Genomic DNA, 20,668 nt, shown 5'->3' on the forward strand with positions numbered 1-20,668 from the left:
ATTCAACCACTCATTATTCACATTTTGCAGTTGCTCAAGACGACCAGAGCAATCTGCAGGAGCTGCTCACCAAATTCTGGGTTCAAGAGGAATGGATATTCCATCACCAATGGATATTCCAAGCACGCTCACTCCGGAGGAAGAAGAATGCGAATCACATTTCTGTGCGACTCACACTCGTGATCACACTGGAAGGTACATCGTTCGCATTCCACTCAAGGCACCAGCATCGCTCTTAGGCAATTCACACAAGATTGCTCAAAGATGTCTACAAAGCACGTTGCGACGACTCTCCAAGGATTCAACATACAACCAGCTCTACGTCGAGTTCATGAAAGAGTACGAAGAATTAGGACACATGGTAAAGGCTCCAGATCACCAAAGAATTTCATCAAGAGAGGCTGAGAACGTTGGGCCTGATGGGGAGATGACCTTGGCACATGATGCTTCGGCATCAGGAGGGTTGAGGGTCTCTTCTGACGGTTCAACACCTCAGACCTCTGCTCATCTTCAACCATATTATTTGCCTCACCATGGAGTTCTACGTCTCGACAGTTCAACAACGAAGCTCAGGGTTGTATTCAACGGATCAAAAGCTACGACATCAGGCAAATCAGTCAACGATTTAATGCATACTGGTGCTAATTTGCTCTTGAATGTTACAGATGTTCTAATTTGGCTTCGCCATTATCACCACATTTTTGCCACAGACATCACAAAAATGTATCGCCAGGTAGCAGTTCACAAGGATGATTGGGATCTCCAGCGAATCCTTTGGATCGATGAAGACCGCAATGTCATCCCTTACCAGCTCACAACTGTCACGTACGGTACAAAGGCGGCTCCCTTCCTGGCGACACGAGCACTCATGCAACTTGTTCACGATGAGGGTCATCGATTCCCTCTGGCAACGCCCTCGCTCACACATGGCAGATATGTGGACGATATCTTTGGAGGAGCAGACTCAATTTCGGAACTTGTGGAGGTCGCTCAACAGCTGATTGCATTGTGCAACGCGGGCGGATTTCCACTCGCAAAATGGCATGCGACTCACCCAGATCTTCTACGGGCTGTTTCGTCATCCACACAATCGTCAGCTCCCATATCATTTGACGACTGCACTACCAAATTACTCGGAATTCAATGGATGCCTCAAACCGACAATTTTGGCTTTTCATCCACGATCACAGATCAACCAAGTAAGTGCTCAAAACGCCTCGTATTGTCCGAAGTGGCTCGGATATTTGATCCATTAGGTTTCGTCTCACCGGTAATAGTACGAGCAAAAATGCTATTACAAGAACTCTGGCTACACAAAATCAATTGGGACGATCCATTACCGTCTCAAATTGTATCACGATGGTTCATCATCAGAGAAGATCTCAACAGCTTGGCCAAGCTATCGATCCCAAGATGGTTCAACACATGGAGCAATTCAATTGTAGAAATTCATGGGTTCTCTGATGCTTCTCAACTTGCCATGGCAGCAGTGATTTATATCACTGTCAGCTCTCCGTCCAACGACTCAATGACGTCACTTGTCTGCTCTAAGACAAAGGTTGCACCACTGAAGAGGCTCACAATACCAAGATTGGAGTTGTCTGCAGCACTCCTATTGGCAAAACTCACAAAATATGTTCAATCAACGCTCAAGGTAAAAATCAAGGCAACGCACCTGTGGACGGATTCTCAAGTTTCGCTCATATGGATCAAATCGCAAGCATCACGTTGGAAGGATTATGTTCGGAACAGAGTCATTCAAATCCAAGAACTCACTCCAAATGCGCATTGGAGGCATGTTCCAGGTACTTCAAATCCAGCCGACTGTGCTTCCCGAGGCGTTTCGACAAATCAACTTCAACGATTCGAGCTTTGGTGGAAAGGTCCCCCATGGATGGCTCGAAATCAAGATCATTGGCCAGAGCAAAAGGAATTCTCAACTTTAAACAACGAACTCGAAGTGAGACCCAATGTCTCACTCTTTGCCTCAGCTCAAAAGCTAAGTTATCATTGGGATCTCATTTACAAATATTCATCTCTTATTAAGCTGTATAGACTGACTGCACTTTGTTTCAGGTTTGCCTCACGGCTTAAGAGAAAGCTCGAAACTCCTCCTGTGATCATCATACCATCCTGCGACATGGAGAAGGCGCAGCTCTTCTGGATTCACGCGACTCAACACTTGTATTTCACCAGCGAAATCAAGACGCTCAACTCAGGCTCAACCCTGCCTGCAACTCACCCCTTCAGTCGCCTCACCGCCTTCATCGATTCGCAGGGAACAATACGAGTAGGAGGAAGACTCACAAACACAGCGCTCAGCAGGGATGAAAAACATCCAGCGATCCTCCCACGGGACGCTCACCTGTCGAAGATCATCATTGAAGATGCTCACAAGCGAACATTTCACGGAGGAACGCAGCTCACGCTCGCATACATTCGACAACGGTACTGGATCATCGGTGGCAGAGCTCCTGTAAAATCTCACATTTTGAGATGTGTCGTGTGTGCTCGTCAGAGGGGGATTCGTGCTCGTCAGATGATGGGTCAACTACCTCTCTGTCGAGTCACACCATCACGACCATTCGCTCACACCGGTGTCGACTATGCAGGACCGATCACAATGAAAAATTCAAAGGGAAGAGGCTCGAAAACAATCAAAGGATGGATCTGCGTGTTCGTATGTTTCTCCTCATCAGCTGTTCACCTCGAGGTTGTCAGCGATTACTCAACCGAGGGATTTCTGGCAGCCTACAGAAGATTCTCATCACGAAGAGGGATCGCTCACAAGTTGTACTCTGACTGTGGGACAAATTTCATTGGAGCACAGGCAGAGCTTAAACGCCTGTTCACGTCAAGTTCACAGGAGCACCGACAGATCGCATCGATTCTGTCAGCTGACAGCACTCAATGGATGTTCAACCCACCAGCTGCTCCTCACATGGGAGGAAAATGGGAAGCTGTGGTGAAATCAATCAAGTACCATCTCAGGAGAACAATTGGTGAGCTCTTACTAACATTCGAAGAGTTTTCCACTCTCCTCACACAGATCGAAGCGGTGCTCAACTCAAGACCACTGGAGCCGCTCAGTGACGATCCCGACGACATCTCTGCGCTCACCCCAGGACACTTCCTCATCGGTTCAGCGCTCAACACGATACCAGAACCATCACTGCTCGACGTCTCACCAGGTAGATTGTCGAAATGGCAACTGATCCAGCAGAGGGTTCAACACTTCTGGTCTCAGTGGTCTCGACACTACCTGCAGAGACTTCAATCAATCTCCAAGTGGCATCACCCATCGAACGACATCAAGACAGGCTCGTTGGTGCTGCTCACGAACGAGCATCTTCCACCGAGCAAGTGGCCACTCGCAAGAGTGACCGAAGTTCACCCCGGCAAGGATGCCCTCACCAGGGTTGCAACCGTGAAGACTGCAACCACGACTCTCGTCAGACCGATCACCAAGCTTGTCATCCTGCCTGTTCACCATCAAGCTGAGCTCACCTCTGCAGAAACATCATCAACGAGTTGCTGATGGCGGGCGGAAATGTTTGAGAACCCGCTCAGCCATGATGGCGCTCACGGTCGATCGATTTATCGATCGGGAGTCGACCATCTAGGTAACGCGTGAGCAGGGGTCTTCTCGCCGGCTCGCGCGCAACGACGCCATTATTGATCATCGATCACCGCGAATCGCACGTGAAAATCTGTTTCTGCTCAACTCACATTGTTCAAGTGCAGTTCATCTGTGAAAATCACCAACCAAGCTCAGTGAAGAGATCACGATCCACAGCACCTGTGCAAGCTACTGGATCAATAGGTATTGTTCCTTTTACACATAATTCATTGTACACGTGAGCCGCCAACCACGTGCCGATCACGCACACGCTCATGGGCATTATCACAGCAGCGGGCTGAATTAATATAATTAACGGCGCTGAGAAGCTCGCTGTTCGCAATTTGTAAAAGCATTGTTCAGTTACCACAGACCAGGTGACAGATCAAAATAATAATCTATATGTCTCGACTCATGTAAATTCATCATTCACGACGAATCATTGTAATTTGAAACTCATTCAGACGGTTCATTTTCTCACGTGTAAAATTCAAAGCGGATCATTGTACGGTTCACCATCAATTGTCAGATCATCTTGTTTATTTCATTTTATCAGTGACTCAAATAAATCAATTTGTGAAACCCGAACCAGTAAGCGTAAATTTCTTTCCCAGCGCAATCCATCCAGGATTTCCATCATTCCTGAACAGTGTGCAACCATCAAACTTTTTTATTCATATTTATAATCATGTTTTTTTATTAATTAAATGACAGATGGAATACTTGAAATGGTATGCCAGAAAAATGAATTATAAAACTTGCACCATATGCAGTGAAAACTCGATAAATGTACATAACTATTGCCGGTCCACTCCGCAACTGTTATGAAATAGGAGAATCATTTTTCAAATTTGATTGCCTAGTCAGTAAACACTGATTAGAAAGAGTCAGTAGCTAAAGACGAAAGAGGGACTGAAATAGGGATTTATTGCCTTCATTTAAATGTCCCGTGTCAATGTGACCATACTAGTGCAGAGAATAAAGTTTTTTATTTGGTACTTTTTGTTAATAAAAATTTCACTATCATGTGGAGAAGATTTTTCTCATTAAAATGAAGCTAAACACAATATAAATCGATCAACATTTAGTAGCATAATATTGGATTAAATGTTGTGCTTGCGAGTCTTTCTCTCTTTGTTTATCCTTCTTGCGCTATCCTTTTCTATGTTCGGAAACATCAAAGAACGACGGATTCGTGATGCTGGTAGGGGTAGAATGAATGAAATAATACACATAACGTAAGTACGCGACCATAAGCCTTATAGGAATGAAAACTACCTGACATAATAATTTCAAGAAGGGAATAAGAAATAAAGAAATGAATACTGAATTTTAATATAATTCTGTCACACTTAGACTGGGACACCCTGTATATGCAGGTACAATTATATTAAAATTCATTATTATATTTCAGATGAAAAAAATTTCAATAACACGTGGCTGGAGTGGCTGCCATGGTAATCGATGATGTAGACGTCGCGGAGAAAGAAGAGGCATTGTTTATATTTATTGATTATATTTCAATCAATAAATATTGTATATTATAGATCAATTTACATGTCTTTATTTTTCGTTCCTTTCCTGAAATTATTAATGCCATATAGTTTTTATTCCTATAAGTTTTATAGTCGTGTACGTTATGTGTATTACAGAGTTTCATCGAATCTGTCGTAGCGTGTGACTATATTTCCGCCGATCGGCCCTACGTTGTTTCATTCATGATACTCCTCTTTCTTTCGCGCTCTCCTTTTCTATGTCGGCCAGGAATCAAAATCTCGCTCGGCTCGAGCAAATTCATTTTGATAGATGGTCACAGATGCGGCAACACCGCGATAGAACTCTCAAGTGATGTGATTTGGCAACTATGCCACCTCACTTTCGTTTCTTATTCTGCATAATGACGTTAGATGTCACACCGTCAAATGTCGAATTTCTCTATTATGTGTTTTCACGATTGCCCGATTCTTTCCAATGGCGCTTACATCGATTCGGAGGAGGCCTCGAAGGAGTCTGTGCCCTTAACCTGAAACTCGCCCATCGACCCAAAGTGTGTTGTGGCTGCTGATGTCCAGGCGATTCAGGTCGGTTCGGTACGTGTTTAAAGGGCATTGTTGTGCGTTAGCAATGCTCTCTCGCGAATTCACCTATGCTTGGTATTTGCCCATTAAGAGACTTAGCTCGCCCAGCGGTCGCTGGTGTCCAGGCAACCCAAGCCTTCCTCTCGCTCGCTTTTATGCGTGCATTCCTCAGTGCGTGTAACCAATTCCAGGCCTGAAATCCGCTAATCGAGAGGCTTAACTCACCCGAATGTGTGAAGCGGTCGCTGGTGTCCAGGCGGGTCGGGCTCTCCTTCTTCTCGTAATTTTGCGAGTACTCCTGCGTTTTCGCGACCTTTCCCAGGCTGAAATTCGCCCATTGAGAGGCTTAGCTCGCCCAAATGTGCGTTGCGGCCTCTGATGACCAAGCGGCTCAGCTTATCCCACTCATCTCCTGCGTAGCAAACACACGGGTAGGGAAAAATGATTCTGCAAAGATAATCCACAGTTCCGGCGGTGTGTACGCACAGCGGCTGCAGAGTGCCCACCTAATGCTCTCTGTACCTTCTGTGGCTAAATGAAATCACCGTCGGTCAAAATAGCCTGCGTTATAAGCGGAGGTGCGCTGCGGCTTACCCGCGACGTTCTTGGACGACTGAACGCCTTTAGGTCGTCCGAGTCGGTCGATGTGTAAGCAACATCGTGGCTACACAGAATGCTCTCCATTAAAGCCCTCTGGGGTTGCCGGAGGTATCTGTGGCCGATACGGAGCAAGTTTTTAGTGGGTATTGGGGTACTCTAACGATCCAACTCAGGGAAACTTGTTTTGGTATGTACCTTTGAGTCCCACACTGCCCGCGACCCCTCCTAACCCGACGGGTTCCTCGCTTGCGTAAATGTATTTTCTTGCTGTCAAAATATAAAAAAAAAGGTTAGATTAGGTTAGGTTAGGTTAGAATACAGCCACGGTAACCCCTGCCTGTCGTAAGAGGCGACTAAAAGGGGGCGTGAAGATAGAAGACAGCGAAGAAGACAGTCGTGGTTGGGGCGCTGCAGTGAGAAGAGGACGCTCTGAAGGAGTGAAGCAGAACACGGGTGAGCTTTCGTTTATTTATTAATATACTTAATCATTTATTTTTGTGTGCTTGAGATCTTGTAAGAATGTGCGAGTGTGTGCGAGGGTGAGTGTGCGTGTGCGGGATGTATGCAACAGGTATCGGGACATCATGGCTGAAAGCAGAAGAGAAGGTGGCGAGGCAGAAGAAGAGTGTGCGACGACTTGAGAATAGAAGTGGCGGAAAATGAAGACAGACGTGGCTGGGATGCTGCAGTGGAGAAGAGGACGCCTTCAATGGTTAATCAGGATACAGGTATTTATTGGTTTATTTATTTATATATTTATTCATTTATTTTGTGCGAGTTTGATGGTTGCTTGAAGCCCGTGAGAGTGTGTGTGCGAGTGTGCGTGGAACAGGTCATCGAGGATTGCAGCCTACGAAGACATGGCGCGATCACCCGTTGAGCAGGAGCTCCGGGTCCTGATCGTGGCCGAAAAGCAAGCCCTGCTGAAGCAGGTGAACACATGGCGCGACCACCCGTTGAGCAGGAGCTCCGGTTCCTGGTCGTGGCCGAAGAGGAACCCCAGTCCCGGCAAAATGCTAGGCAGGCGAAGAGGTGGCGTGGTCACGCCGGGATGGTGCGATCCTTGAGGATGTCCCCCCGGTGCGAATCGTTGCTGAAGAAAAATGGCCTTTCCTCGTGGCAGGACAGGTGGGCGTGATGACATCTAGCATAAGCCACATCATCATTATCAACCTACCAGGAGGACGAAGACGGGCACGGTCAACTGTGGAGATACGATGTCCCTGTCCTGACCGTGCTGAAGAGGAACCCCTGTCCCGGCAATAGTGCTAGGCAGGCGAAGAGGTGGCGCGGTCACGCCGGGAAGGCGCGATCCTGGAGGATGCCCCGGTGCCGATCGTTGCTGAAAAAATATTCCTGCGTGTACTGCTCAGGTTGAAAATGTCCTACCGCAAGATCGGAGGTGCAACGGCGTGGATCCGCAGATGCCCCATGGTGCCTAGCGCATGGCGTTTTTGCGGGAGGACGGAATAATGCGAAATGCATTGAATTGCCAAAACGCCGTTGTGGCTATACGTTGGTATTCTTTATTTATCCCAAAGATGAAAAGGTACAGGCGGCCCACACAGGGGAGAGGTTTTAGTGGGTAGTATATCCAGCCACAGGACTGTCCCCTCTGGACTACCTGCTGAAGGTCGCTCCTTCTGGGCTGAGACCTACTCTTGGGCTAAACCCCACCCTTCGGGGTCGGGTTGCCAGGTTGCCCCCATCTGGGGTTGCCTCTTTGGGTTTGCCCGCACCAAACGGGCGCCAGCCTGCCCCCCCAGGGCGGACATGAGTCCCACACTGCCCGGGGCCCCTCTAGACGAAGGCCGAAAGGGGATCAACCCGCGCGTGCGCAAACGCATTTCCTCTTCCAACAGAAACAAAAAAAAAAGGTTATTTTAGGTTCCACGGACCTGGCCAAGTGTTCTGGCTGGGCGGGGAGGTGATACCCCGACGTGGCGCGTCCCCAGGTGGCGGATAGGGTAATGCTCGCCGTGCACTTTTCGGAGTGCATGGAGGGTAGGAGTGAAATAAAATAGCTCCCGCGGACCAAACACCAAGGGAAGGAAAACCCATGAAAACCTCCCCTGTGACTGGGGGATAGAATACAGACACGGTAAAGCCTGCCTGTCGTACGAGGCGACTGAAAGGGGGACGTTTGCTGCTGTGGAAGTAGCCTCGCAGATGACCCGGGGCGATGCCGGTGGGATCTACGGATCCTGGCAGGGCCTCCCTTGCCGGTAAGGCCTGGGTCGGAGAGGCGAAAAGGTGGCTGCAGCGTCGCTCAGTTCTCCAGGGGCCAGGCTGCGTGGCGGTCGGATGCGTGTAGCGAACCCGGAGTGCCCAAGCAATTACACCGTAACCCAGTGGTCACGTTTCGCTGAAACGGGGGGCTTGCCTTCATTGGCCGGCCCGCGAGGATGACAACCTCTATAAAAAATCTCTAGCCCAAAGCTGCGGTGCGCCGTGAGGAGGGCGTGCCCGGAGTAAGCGCCAGGCATGGCTGATGGGTGCATCAGTCTCTAGCGGCCAACCCCGGGATACCTGGCGACCCCCCGGGTGTACTAGCCTTACCCGGGTAAGGCGGCTCTGCCCGGGTGGACCCATGGACCGACCCTCTCGCGGGACCATTATGGATGGAATTACTAAATCAACAAATAAACAAACTGGACGGGATTTAACGGAAACGACCATGGCTACGAGTCAGGACGTGAGACAGGCAGCTAGCTAGGTGGACCTGGTGCTGCCCGGCACTAGTGGAGCGACGGATGCGCGCCAGCTATCCGTTCAACTTTCTAGGGTGAACGCGGAATGGTCTACCCTGAGGTCGGGGCGAAGAAGGGGCGGGGTCTCCCAGGCGGCCTCGGATGCCGCTGCATTTCGGGACGGCGAGGACTCGGACGAGTCAGTCGCTTCGACTGTGTCCTTGGAGAGACGGCCGGCGAAGAGGAGGGGCCGTCCGCCGACCACCGGCGTGTACTCGCAACTCGCCGCGGCGAAGCAAATGCTCCTGGAGGTACAACGCCAGGAGCTGGAACTCGCGGAGGAGAAGAGGGCACTGGACCCTACCGAGGACCCTCCCGAGCCGAGTCGAAGTAGCAGGTCACTCCCCGAACCTGAGGCCCTGGCGGAGGAGGTCAGGCATGTCCCGACCGTCGACCTAGCCGCCCAGGCCCTGGAATTCTGTAGGGATGTGGAGAGGGTAGCGGGCGTTTCCAAGGGCCTCAAGGGAACGCTCGTCAGGAAACTAAGGATGGCCGCACGCCATTTAAAGGCCATCCATACGGAGACGGCGGTTAGGGGCGCCCCCGCTAGGGCAGGTAAAGAGCTGGAGGAGCTCCGCCGCCAGCTAAAGCTCCGAGAGGAGCAGCTGGCGGCCCAGACAGCCCAGATCAGCATCCTCCAGCAAAGCCTGGCTGAACTCACATGCCGGGTCGCGACCACGGAGACGCCGGTAATCGCGGGCCCGAAGAGGGTCGCGAGGCCCGACTCGCCATTGTCCGGCGAAGAGGCGGGCAGGAAGAGGAGGAAGGACGAAGTCGAAGTTTTTGACTTACCGTCTTGCCCGCCTGAATGCCCCGTGGTGCAGGTCCCGATCCCAGCTGCTGCACCTAGAAAAGAGGAGGGGAAGGTTGGTGGCCCCGAGCCCGATCTGATGAGGGGATTTGTGGCTCTCCTCGAGAAAGGTCTGTCGGGGCTCAGGGCGGAGTTCAAAGCCGCTATTGCAGCTGTCCAGCCCCCGCCTAAGAGGGCGGAGCGTGTTAAGGGGGGAGCTACGGCTCTGACCATCCCCCCTGCATCGAGGAAGGAAGCGGAGAGGCGGGTGCGGAATAAGTCCCTGCCTGCCACGGAGTCGTTGCCAGGGCCCTCCTCAGCACCGGACCAGCCGGCATCATGTGTGGAGGCCAGAATGGCCCGGATTGTTGAGGAGCATCGGAGGACGGCGGATGGGACCTGGGTGACGGTGGTTGGCCGCCGCGCTAAAGCTGCTGAGAAGAAGGCGATAGCGGCCAAGGCCCCTCCCTCCCAAGGCTCCAAGGTGGTTGCCCAGAAGGGGCAGAAGAGAGGGGCGGCACCGGCGGTCAAGGGGCAAGGAGCCCAATCTGCCAGGCAGAAGGCCCCCCGCCCTCCTCGTACTGCGGCGGTCACCATCAACCTAGCTCCCGAGGCTAAGGTCTCATACGCCGAGGCCATGCTCATGGCCCGGGAGCGGGTCAAGTTGGAGGAGCTGGGCATCACGGCGTTGATGCCCAGAAGAGCTCGGACCGGTGGCTTGGTCCTCGAGATACAGTAAAACCTGGATATATGCAACAAAAGTTTGTCTGGATATATGCAACATCGCTATCCCCTCCACTTGGGGGGATCCCCCTAAGCCGAACCGAGCCGCTCGGCGAGGAAACCGTGTAATATGATCCGACCGTAATATCGGTGTGACTAATACTAATTGAACGATAAAACTTTTTTATTTTTAACTTTTTCTTAATGAAACTTTTACTAACGCATTTGTGAGATTTTTCTGATTATAATGGTACCATACACGATATGATTTGGCTACATATGTATAAGGCAGGCCGTACACCAAAGATACATCAAACGCGCAACATGCAACATGCAACACGTCGCATGTTGTGTACGAACGTAGAATAGGTAACGCGGCACGGTACAAACGTACGGACGCAGAATCGACACCAAGACTGGATATATGCAACATTAAATGCCCAGAATCGACACCAAGACTGGATATATGCAACGTTTAAATGCCCAGAATCGACACCTCGCTTGGATATATGCAACGTTTAAATGCCCAGAATCGACACCTCGCTTGGATATATGCAACGTTTGAAACCCGAGCCGACGCCGCAACCGGTTTTCATTTCCAATCCTCCTTTGCTTTTCGCCAACTTTTAACATCAATTTTAGCAAGTAATTATAATTCAAACTATATCGTGTTTGGTATGATTTTAATCAGAAAAATTTCACCAATGCGTTAGTAAAAGTTTCAGTAAAAAGAAGTCAAAGATAAAAAAGTTTTATAGTTGAATTAGTATTAGTCACATCGATACGTTTCGGCTCTTTCCTTTGATCATCGGACCTCTCTCTTTCCACCACTGTCTGTCCTTTTCTACGTTCACGCTTGGCTGCTCGTCGCGTGTAACCCGAGATTCGACACCTCGAGTGGATATATGCAACGCCTGGGTCCGAATGTTTGTTGCATATATCCAAGTTTTACTGTACCTGGGGAGGACAGGACGGACAAAGCGGCCAAGTTGGCTGACCGACTCCGCCAGGTGTTTAGCGGCACTGAGGTCAGGGTTGCCCGCCCCATAAAAACGGGCGAGGTGAGGGTGACCGGTCTCGACGACTCGGTCACCCCGGTGGAGGTGGCGGCCGCGGTGGCCGCTGCGGGAGGTTGCTCCGCTGAAGAAATTAAAATGGGGGAGATTCGCACCTCCCCCCAAAGGATGGGGACCGTCTGGGCGAGATGCCCTCTAGCGGCACTCAAAAAGTTATCCGTCTCTGGGAGGGTTCTGGTCGGGTGGTCCTCGGCCAGAATACAGGCGCTACCACCGCGGCCATTGCAGTGCTATCGCTGCCTAGAAAGAGGGCATGTTAGGCAGCGATGCACCTGCGAAGCTGATAGGTCCGACCGCTGCTATGCGTGCGGAGAGTCGGGCCACGTGGCCAGCAATTGTAGCGCCACCCCGCGGTGCCCCCTCTGTGCTGACCTGGGGCGGCCCGCGGGGCATCGATTGGGGGCAAAAGGTTGTGCCCCCTCCTCCTCCCCGAGGAAGAAGAAGAGTGCCGTTGAAGTGGCAGGAACAGCCCCCAAGGAACAGGCATCAAGGACCAAGCCTGCGGAGTCGAAGAAGGGGGGCAAGAAAAATTCCCCTGTCATGTCGGCGAGTAAAAATGCCGCGGAGGCGGCTCGTAAAGCCTAGGTATGGGGCCCAAGGGCCGAATACTTCAGGCCAACTTGAACCACTCGGCCAGGGTTCAGGACATGTTGTTCCAAACCCTGGCCGAGTGGAAGGCTGGGTTGGCGGTGGCCGCGGAGCAGTACCGAGTCCTCGACGGACCAGATTGGTTCGGGGACGAGGACGGCTCCGTGGCGATTATTGGCACCACAGTACCCCCACACCCCGCCCCACTGGAACGGGTCGGGGGTTCGTCGACGTGCTGTGGGGTGAAATAGCGGTGGTGGGGCTCTATGCCCCGCCCAGGTGGCCTCTCGCGCAATATGAACAGTACCTGGACCGGGTGGGGGACTTTGTCTCCCGTTGTTCCCCCCGGCCAGTGCTAGTCCTCGGGGACTTTAATGCCCATGCGTCATTTTGGGGCTCCCCGAGGACAAACGCGAGAGCACCTGCGTGCGTGACCAGGGGGAGTCTATAGTCGATTTGTCTTTCGCGACACCCCTGGCCGCGCGTATGGTGCAGAGATGGAGGGTGGTGGAAGAGGCGGTCACACTTAGTGACCATCTATACATCCGCCTCGACCTTACCACCACCGCCCACCGTCCCTGTGGACCACCACCGCTACGGTGGGCGCTGAAGAGGATGGACGAGGAAGTGCTGAAGGCTGCAGCCCTCGCTCTGGCCTGGCTGCCAACACCTGCCGGGCCGGTCGCGGACATTGGGGAGGAGGTAGAACGGTTCCGGGGAGCCATGAAGGCGGTGTGCGACGCCGCCATGCCCCGGACCAAGAACCTCCCCAGGCGGGCCGCCTACTGGTGGACGGGCGACATTGGTGATCTGAGACAGGATTCTCTCGCAGCCCGTCGCCAGTGGCAAAGGGCCCGCAGAAGAAGGACATTCCGCGACCCAGCGAGGGAGGAGGATCTGTACGGGCAGTACCGAGTTTTGGAGACCGCCCTGCAGGCGGCCATCAAGGAGTCTAAATCCGGGGCATGGGACAAGCTCCTAGGCTCTCTCCAGAAGGACCCATGGGGGCGCTCATACAAAATGGTGATGGGCAAGCTTAGGCCCTGGACGCCCCCGGTCACGGAGTGCCTCGACCCCCGGTTTTTGGGGCGGGTAATCGACACTTTGTTCCCACGGGAAAGGGAACACACCCGCCCCCCGCCGGACCACGAGGAGCTGGTTTGGTCCGACGAACTGGGGGTCACGGAGGAGGAGCTGGCCGGGGCGATTAAACGGATGGGGGCCCGAAACACTGCTCCGGACCCCGACGGCGTCCCCGGCCGTGCCTGGGTGAGGGCTCTACGCGTCCTCGGTCCGAGATTGAGACGCCTCTTCAGCGCCTGCATTAAGGAAGGAGTCTTTCCAGAACAGTGGAAGACGTGTCGGCTAGTCCTCGTCCGGAAGGATGGGCGACCCGCCGACAGTCCCTCGGCCTACAGGCCCATCGTGCTGTTGGACGAGGTGGGGAAGTTGTTCGAGCGGATTCTGATATTCCGCCAGGTCCAGCACCTGTCCCAGGAGGGCCCCGACTGGGCCAAGTCGCAATATGGCTTCAGGCGGGCGCGCAGCACTATCGACGCAATCCAGTCGATGCGCTCCCGCTGCGACTCGGCCACGTCCCGGGGCAGGGTGGTGTTAGGCGTTAGTCTAGACATCGTCAACGCCTTCAACACCCTGCCTCACGGGACGATAAGGGGGGCGCTGATACGCCACAAGGCGCCCCCTACATGAGGAGGATCGTCGGCGACTACCTCCGGGACAGGAAGATTGTGTACAGGGGCCGGGATGGCCAGATGCACGAGAGGGACGTGGACTGTGGCGTACCCCAGGGTTCTGCGAAAGGTCCCACACTTTGGGACCTGGGGTACGACCCGGTCTTGCGGGTCGAGCTCCCGACCGGTGTGAGCCTCACGTGCTTCGCAGATGATACGCACGTGTTGGCCGTCGGTCGGTGGTGGAAAAGGACTAGCCGCCTCGCCGAGATTGGCGTCGCTGCCGTTGCCGCGCGGATTCGGCGGCTGGGGCTTCAGCTAGCTCCCCACAAAACCGAGGCGATGTGGTTTTACTCGCCTCGGCGTGGAGTTGCGCCACCGCCCCAGTCGGTGGTCCATGTGAGTGGAGTCGACGTCCAGGTGGGGAAGGGCCACAGGTACTTGGGCATCCAGCTGGACACGCACTGGCGCTTCGATGAACTATTCGGTCGTCTGTCTCCTAGACTAGACAGGGCAAGCAACGAGAAGGTTCGCCGTCTCTACGTGGGGATCGTGCGGAGCATGGCCCTCTATGGTGCGCCCATATGGGCGAACGCCCTGATGGATTCCGCTACGTGGCGGCGATGACCTTGGCGGGGGTTGTCCCCTTCAAGTTCCAGGCAGAGGGTGACGCCAAAGTCTTATGGCGCCTGCGTGCCCTTCGTCTGGACGGGATCCCGTTAGAAGAGATGACCGATGCTGTTGCTAGGATTAGGCGCCCGGCCCGGCAGAGAGCCCTGGGTCGGTGGCGACGCGAGCTCGTCGAGAGCGGCGCCACCGCCCAGCGCTTAGCCGGGGCGGTCCTTCCAGTGCTCAAGAAATGGAGGGAACACGGCCACGGATGGCTCACGTTTAGGACCACACAGGTGCTCACCGGACACGGTTTTCGGTGAGTTCCTGCACTGGATCCGGGCGGAGGGGACGGCAGCATGCCATCACTGCGGGGCGGGGCGGAACACCGCGCAACATACCCTGGAGCACTGCCCAGCGTTTGCGCGGGCCCGTCACGCCCTGCGGTGCGAAGTTGGTGGTGATCTCTCGCCGGCGGCACTTGAGAATCAGTGGAGGGCGGTCACCGATTACTGCGAGACGGACATCGCTCTGAAGGAGGAAGCGGAGCGGGGTCGGGTCAGAACCGGCCCCATCCGCAGAAGAACGAGGGGGCGTCGGCGAGGGAGACCCCCTGACGGCGTCACCTGAGGGAGATGGGGCGGTGGGCGGTGAAGATGTTACATACCTGGCCCACCGCCCCAACGGGGAGAAGAGGAGGGGGGGGAGCACCCGCTGCCCCTGAAGAGGAGTTCTATGGGGGGACACCAGTCACCCCCCGGAAAAGGAGCACCGGGGAGGGGCGAACGTCCCCCCCGCCAAACACCGATCGCGCGGCCACGCGAAACTTATGCGGGGCCGCAGGGCCGCAGGGGGCCGGGGCTGGGGCCTCGGTCCCTATTGCACGCGGCCCGAGTAGTGCCGTCATCGGGTGTAGCCCCCGAGGAAGGCGGCGTCAACGCGCGATGGGTGTTTGGGCCCCGGTGTTGTTCGTCAGAGGTCCCGGAGCCCTCCCCAACACCCAGCGTAGGCCACCGTGGGGGTTTTAGCTGGTAAAAATCCGGCACTACCCTCGGCTCCTCCCCAGGGGGGCTGGGGGCGTCTTTCGAAGATTTCCCCCACGTAAAAAAAAAAAAAAGGTTAGGTTAGGTTGGATTCCCGCTCCACGGACCTACCTGGTTATCCAGGATAGGCGGGGTGGTGATACCCCAGGTGGCGGATAGGGGAATGCTCGCCATGCACTTTTCGGAGCGCATGGAGGGTAGGAGCGATAGCTCCCGCGGACCAAACACCAAGGAACGGAAAGCCCATTAAAATCTTCCCTGTGACTGGGGGATAGAATACAGACACGGTAACCCCTGCCTGTCGTACAAGGCGACTGAACGGGGGACGATCGCTGCCGCTGGAATGGCCTCAATGAGGACTTGGGGCGATAACGGCGGGGTCCTTGGGCTACGGCCTTTGGACTCTGGAAGGTACTACCATGCCGGAAAGGTCCAGGGCTGAAAGGCGATGAAGGTTGCAGCGGCGTCGTTGAGTTCTCCTGGGGCCAGGGTGCGTGGCAGTCTGGTGCGGGTAGCGAACCCGGGGTGCCCTAGCAATTATACCGTAATCCAATGGTCACGTTTCGCTGGAACGGGAGGCTTGCCTTAACCGGCCGGCCTGCGAGGATCACAATCTATTCAAAAATCCCTAGCCGCAAGCTGCGGCACGCGGTGAAGAGGGTGCCCCTGGAGTTAGCACCAGGGGTGGCTGGTGGTTGCACCAGTCGCTAGCGACCAACCCCGGGGTACCTGGCGACCCCCCGGGTGTATCTGCCTTACCCAGGTAAGGCGGCTCTGCCTGGGCGGACCTAGGATCCGACCTACTCGTGGGACGAACCTGGAAAATTCTACAAACCAAAAACAAAACGCAGGACGGGTCGAAACGATGACAAACCAGGCAAGGGAACCTGACACGGTCAGGTCGGCGAGGGATGAGGAGACGGCGCAGCCGGGGCCCAGTAGTGCCGCGGCTCCCGCTCGGGCCAGAAGGGCGCGACCCATGTCGGCGGGATCCACCAGGGGCAGCAGGGCTTCTTCTGCTGCCTCTGATAGGGGATTCTGGCGACAGCCGGTTGACAGCGAGGAGGAGTCGGATGGGTCGGTGATCTCGGTGCCGCCCACGACCCCCAGCACCTCGGCTGCGGCAAAGAGGGGACGCCCCCATACATCGGGGGACTACGTGGCCCTTGCTGCGAAGAAAGAAGAATTTCTGCGCCTACAGCGGGAGGAGATGGAGCTCCAGGCAACTAGGGAGCTACTGGACGTCGGTGCGGCCCCCCGGCAGCCAAGCCGGTCGGCCCTGAAGCTGAGAGAGGCGGAGGAAATTGCGCGGGAGGTGCGCCAACTCCCCTCGCCAGACCTTGTGGCGCGCGCCATGGAGGGCGCCGTAAAGGTCGAGAAGGTCGCGGGGTGCTCCAAAAACCTGAAGGGCACCTGTGTCCGTGCCCTCAGGGAGGCATCCCGTGACGTGGAGGCGGTCGTAAACGAGCTGGGGCTGAGGGCCGCGCGGCTCCGCGACGATCACGAAACGGAGGAGCTCAGGGCCCAATTACAGCTCCGCGACGCCAAAACAGCGTCACAAGGGGAGGAGATTGCGACGCTGCGGCAGGAGCTGGAGGCTCTGCGTGAGAGGACCCCGGCGATAGAAGCCCCGGCCGCCCGTGGCACCAGGTAGGCGTCGCGGCCGGCGTCCCCGCTGGAGCAGGAGGCCCGGCCGAAGAGGAGCTGTCGGAGGGCTACCACGTTGGAGGAGTCGGAGGACCCCGCCCCGGTGCGTTCACCGTCACCTGCCGCGACCGGACGGAGGCGGGCCGTGGACGACCCCACCGAGCACGAGGCCCTGGCCGCCAAGGGGAGGGGGCCGGGGCGTCGGGGACGGCCGCGCTTATGGATGGCATCGCTGCCCTCGTCCAGCGGAGCGTGGCCGACCTCCGGCGGGAGCTTGTCGGGGATCGGGCTCGGCCATGTCCCCCGGCTGGCGCTGCCGGGTGCCCCCCTCCTGCCACCTCTGGACGGCAGGGGAAGGGGCAGAGGCAACAGCGCGGGGATCCCACGACATCCGGGGGAACTCCGCAGCCCCAGAAAAAGGATTCGGGGGCGGATGGGACTCGCGCGCCTTCCCGCCCTACGGCCTCCTCCGGCTCGTTCGTTGCCGACAGGATGGCAGAAATCCAGGAGGACCACCGCCAGGAGACCGGGGCGTGATCCAAGGTGGCAGGTCGCAAAGCCAAGAAGGCAGAGGCGGCGAAGAAGAAGGGTGTGGAGATGGCCCCCCCCCCTCCGCCGCTGGCGAAGAAGACGGGGAGGAGGACGACGGCCGGGACGACATATCCCCCGGCCGCACGAAAGGAGGGAACCGCGGGGGGCAAGGCGACAAAGGAGGCCACAAAGAAGCTCCGCCTCGCCCGCACCCCCAAAACCTCGGCGGTCACGCTAACGGTCGCGCCCGGGGCGAAGATCACCTGCTGTGAGGCCATGATCAGGGCCAGGCAGGAGGTCGACCTCGCGGAGATCGGCATCACCGATCTCCGGCCCAGGCGCGCGGCCACCGGCGGTCTCGTCCTGGAGATCGCCGGGACGGAGAGGGCGGCAAAGGCGGCGGCCCTGGTTAGCCGCCTCCAAACTGTGTTCCGCGGGTCCGATGAGGTTAGGGTGGCGTGCCCAGTTAAGATGGGCGAGATCCGCTTCATGGGGCTCGACGATTCGGTCACCCGGGAGGAGGTAGCAGCGGCGGTGGCAACCGGAGGAGCCTGCACCGCGGAGCAGGTCAAGGTGGGGGAGATTCGAGCCCCACCCCGTGACCTGGGGAGGGCCTGGGTGAGGTGCCCCCTCACCGCAGCCAACAAGGTCTTCGACGCGGGGAGGCTGAGGGTCGGCTGGTCCTTAGCACGGGTCGAGGCCCTGGCGGCTCGCCCCCTGCAATGCTACCGCTGCCTGGAGACTGGACATGTCAGGCAGCGGTGTCCCTGCGGGGTCGATCGTTCGGATCGCTGCTTCAACTGCGGCGATCTGGACCATCGAACCAGTGGCTGTACGGCCCCGCCGCGGTGCCCCCTGTGCACCGATTCAGGGCGGCCCGCGGGGCACAGGATGGGGACCAGAGGATGCCCGCCGGTCTCCGCGAAGAAAGGGCGGAAGAAGTCCGCCAAAAAGACGAGCGCGAAGCAGTCCCCGGCTGCATCGCCCACTGGGGTAGCGGGCCCCAGCAACGCAGGAGCAGCTGTGGAGGCAGCGGTGGAGCCGGCGCGCAATGGGGCCTAAGGGTCCTTTCCTGCAGGCCAACATCAACCACTCGGCCGGGGCGCAGGACCTTTTGCTACAAACCCTGGCCGAGTGGCAGATTGAGGTTGCGGTGGTGTCGGAGCCGTACCGCGTACTGGACCGACCCAACTGGTTCGGCGACGCGGCGGGCTCCGTCGCCATCGTCCTGGGGGTTCGGCACGTCCCCCCGCCTGCCGATGTCTTAGCACGGGGGCGGCGTTTCGTGGCCGTTGACTGGGGGAGCGTAGCAGTGGTGGGCGTGTACGCGCCGCCCAGCTGGTCCCTGGAGCGGTTCGAGGAGTTCCTGGACCGGGTGGGGAGCGATGTGGTTAGCTCCCACACCCGGCCGACGTTGGTCCCCGGGGATTTCAACTCCAAGGCCGAAGCCTGGGGGTCCCCGAGGACCGACGCGAGAGGAGGGGCGGTACTGCTCTGGGCGGCTGGCGCGGGGCTCCTGCTCCTGAACAGGGGCTCCGCCAGCACCTGCGTTCGGGCTCAGGGGGAATCCATTGTGGATCTGGGCTGGGCGTCCCCTGTGGACGGGCGCATGGTGCAAAATTGGAGGGTGGCGGCGAGGGAAAGGCTGAGTGATCATCTATACATCACCTTCGGCCACCCCGTCCCCGCCGGCCCGAGGCCGGCGCGTAGCCCGCCACTGCGTCGCTGGGTGCTGAGGAGGCTGGACAAGGACATGCTGATGGCCGCAGCCCTTGCCGTGGCCTGGCCAGCTCTTCCGGCCGGGCCGGTCATGGACGTTGAGGGGGAGGCCAAGTGGTTCCGGGAGGCGATGACCGCAATATGCGACACCGCCATGCCCCGGGCCCCGCGCCTGCCCCCCCGGAGGGCGGTGTACTGGTGGTCGGGCGACATTGCGGATCTCCGATCCGAGTGTCCGCACGCCCGGCGCCAGTGGCAGCGCTCCCGAAGGGCTCGAGTCCGCGACCCGGCGAGGGAGGATCTGATGAGGGGCACATACCAGGTCTTCGTGGTAGCCCTGAGGCAGGCCATCAGGGACGCGAAATCCCGGGCGTGGGAGGAGCTCCAGGGCTCTCTGGACGAGGACCCGTGGGTGCGCCCTTACCGGATGGTCATGGGCAAGCTCCGCGCACGGGCGCCCCCAGTCTCGGAGAGCCTGGACCACCAGCTGCTGATGCGGGTATTAGACACCCTCTTCCCCCGTTCCGGGGGAACGTCGCACCCGCGCCACCAGCAAGGGCCGGCGGAGCCCGTCGGCTGGTCCGCCGACCTGGGGGTCACTGAGGAGGAGCTGGACGATGCCGTCAGAAGGCACGGGGCCAAGAACACCTCCCCGGGCTTGGACGGCATCCCCGGCCGCGCCTGGGTTATCGCGTCCGGCATCCTTGGTCCGAGGCTGTGCCGCCTCTTCCGCGCCGCTTTGGAGCAGGGGGTGTTCCCCTCGATTTGGAAGGAGGGGCGGCTGGTCCTCCTCCGAAAGGATGGACGGCCTGCAGATTCTCCCTCTGCGTACCGGCCCATTGTGCTGTTGGACGAGGTGGGAAAGCTCTTCGAGCGTGTCATCGCAAACCGCCTCGTCCACCACCTGTCGAGCGTTGGCCCCGATCTGGCCGACATCCAGTTCGGGTTTCGCGAGTGTCGCAGCACCATCGACTCTATCCAGCGGGTGCGCACCCTCGCCGAGTCGGCTACGTCCCGGGGTGGGGTGGCGCTGGGCGTCTCCTTGGACGTTACAAACGCGTTCAACACCCTGTCCCATGGGACGATACGGGGGGCGCTGGTTCACCACAACGTCCCCCGTATCTGCAGAGGATCATCGGGGCCTTCCTGGATGGCAGGTGGATACTGTACACGGGCCGGGACGGTACGCTGCACTGGAGGGAGG

The 20,668-nt window shown here is 57.0% G+C and overlaps 1 protein-coding gene across 1 annotated transcript in view; it reads left to right on the forward strand.

Annotated features, from left to right (window-relative positions):
- Positions 1–3,538, forward strand: part of LOC123988640 — a 43,915-nt gene extending 40,377 nt beyond the window's left edge. The window contains exon 4 of the mRNA XM_046289389.1: positions 31–3,538. Within this exon, the coding sequence (XP_046145345.1) occupies positions 31–3,538 (3,508 nt within the window). The remainder of the gene's footprint in view (positions 1–30) is intronic.
- The last annotated feature ends 17,130 nt before the right edge of the window (positions 3,539–20,668 follow it).

This window comes from Osmia bicornis, unplaced genomic scaffold (genome assembly GCF_907164935.1).
Source record: "Osmia bicornis bicornis unplaced genomic scaffold, iOsmBic2.1, whole genome shotgun sequence".
Taxonomy (NCBI): domain Eukaryota; kingdom Metazoa; phylum Arthropoda; class Insecta; order Hymenoptera; family Megachilidae; genus Osmia; species Osmia bicornis.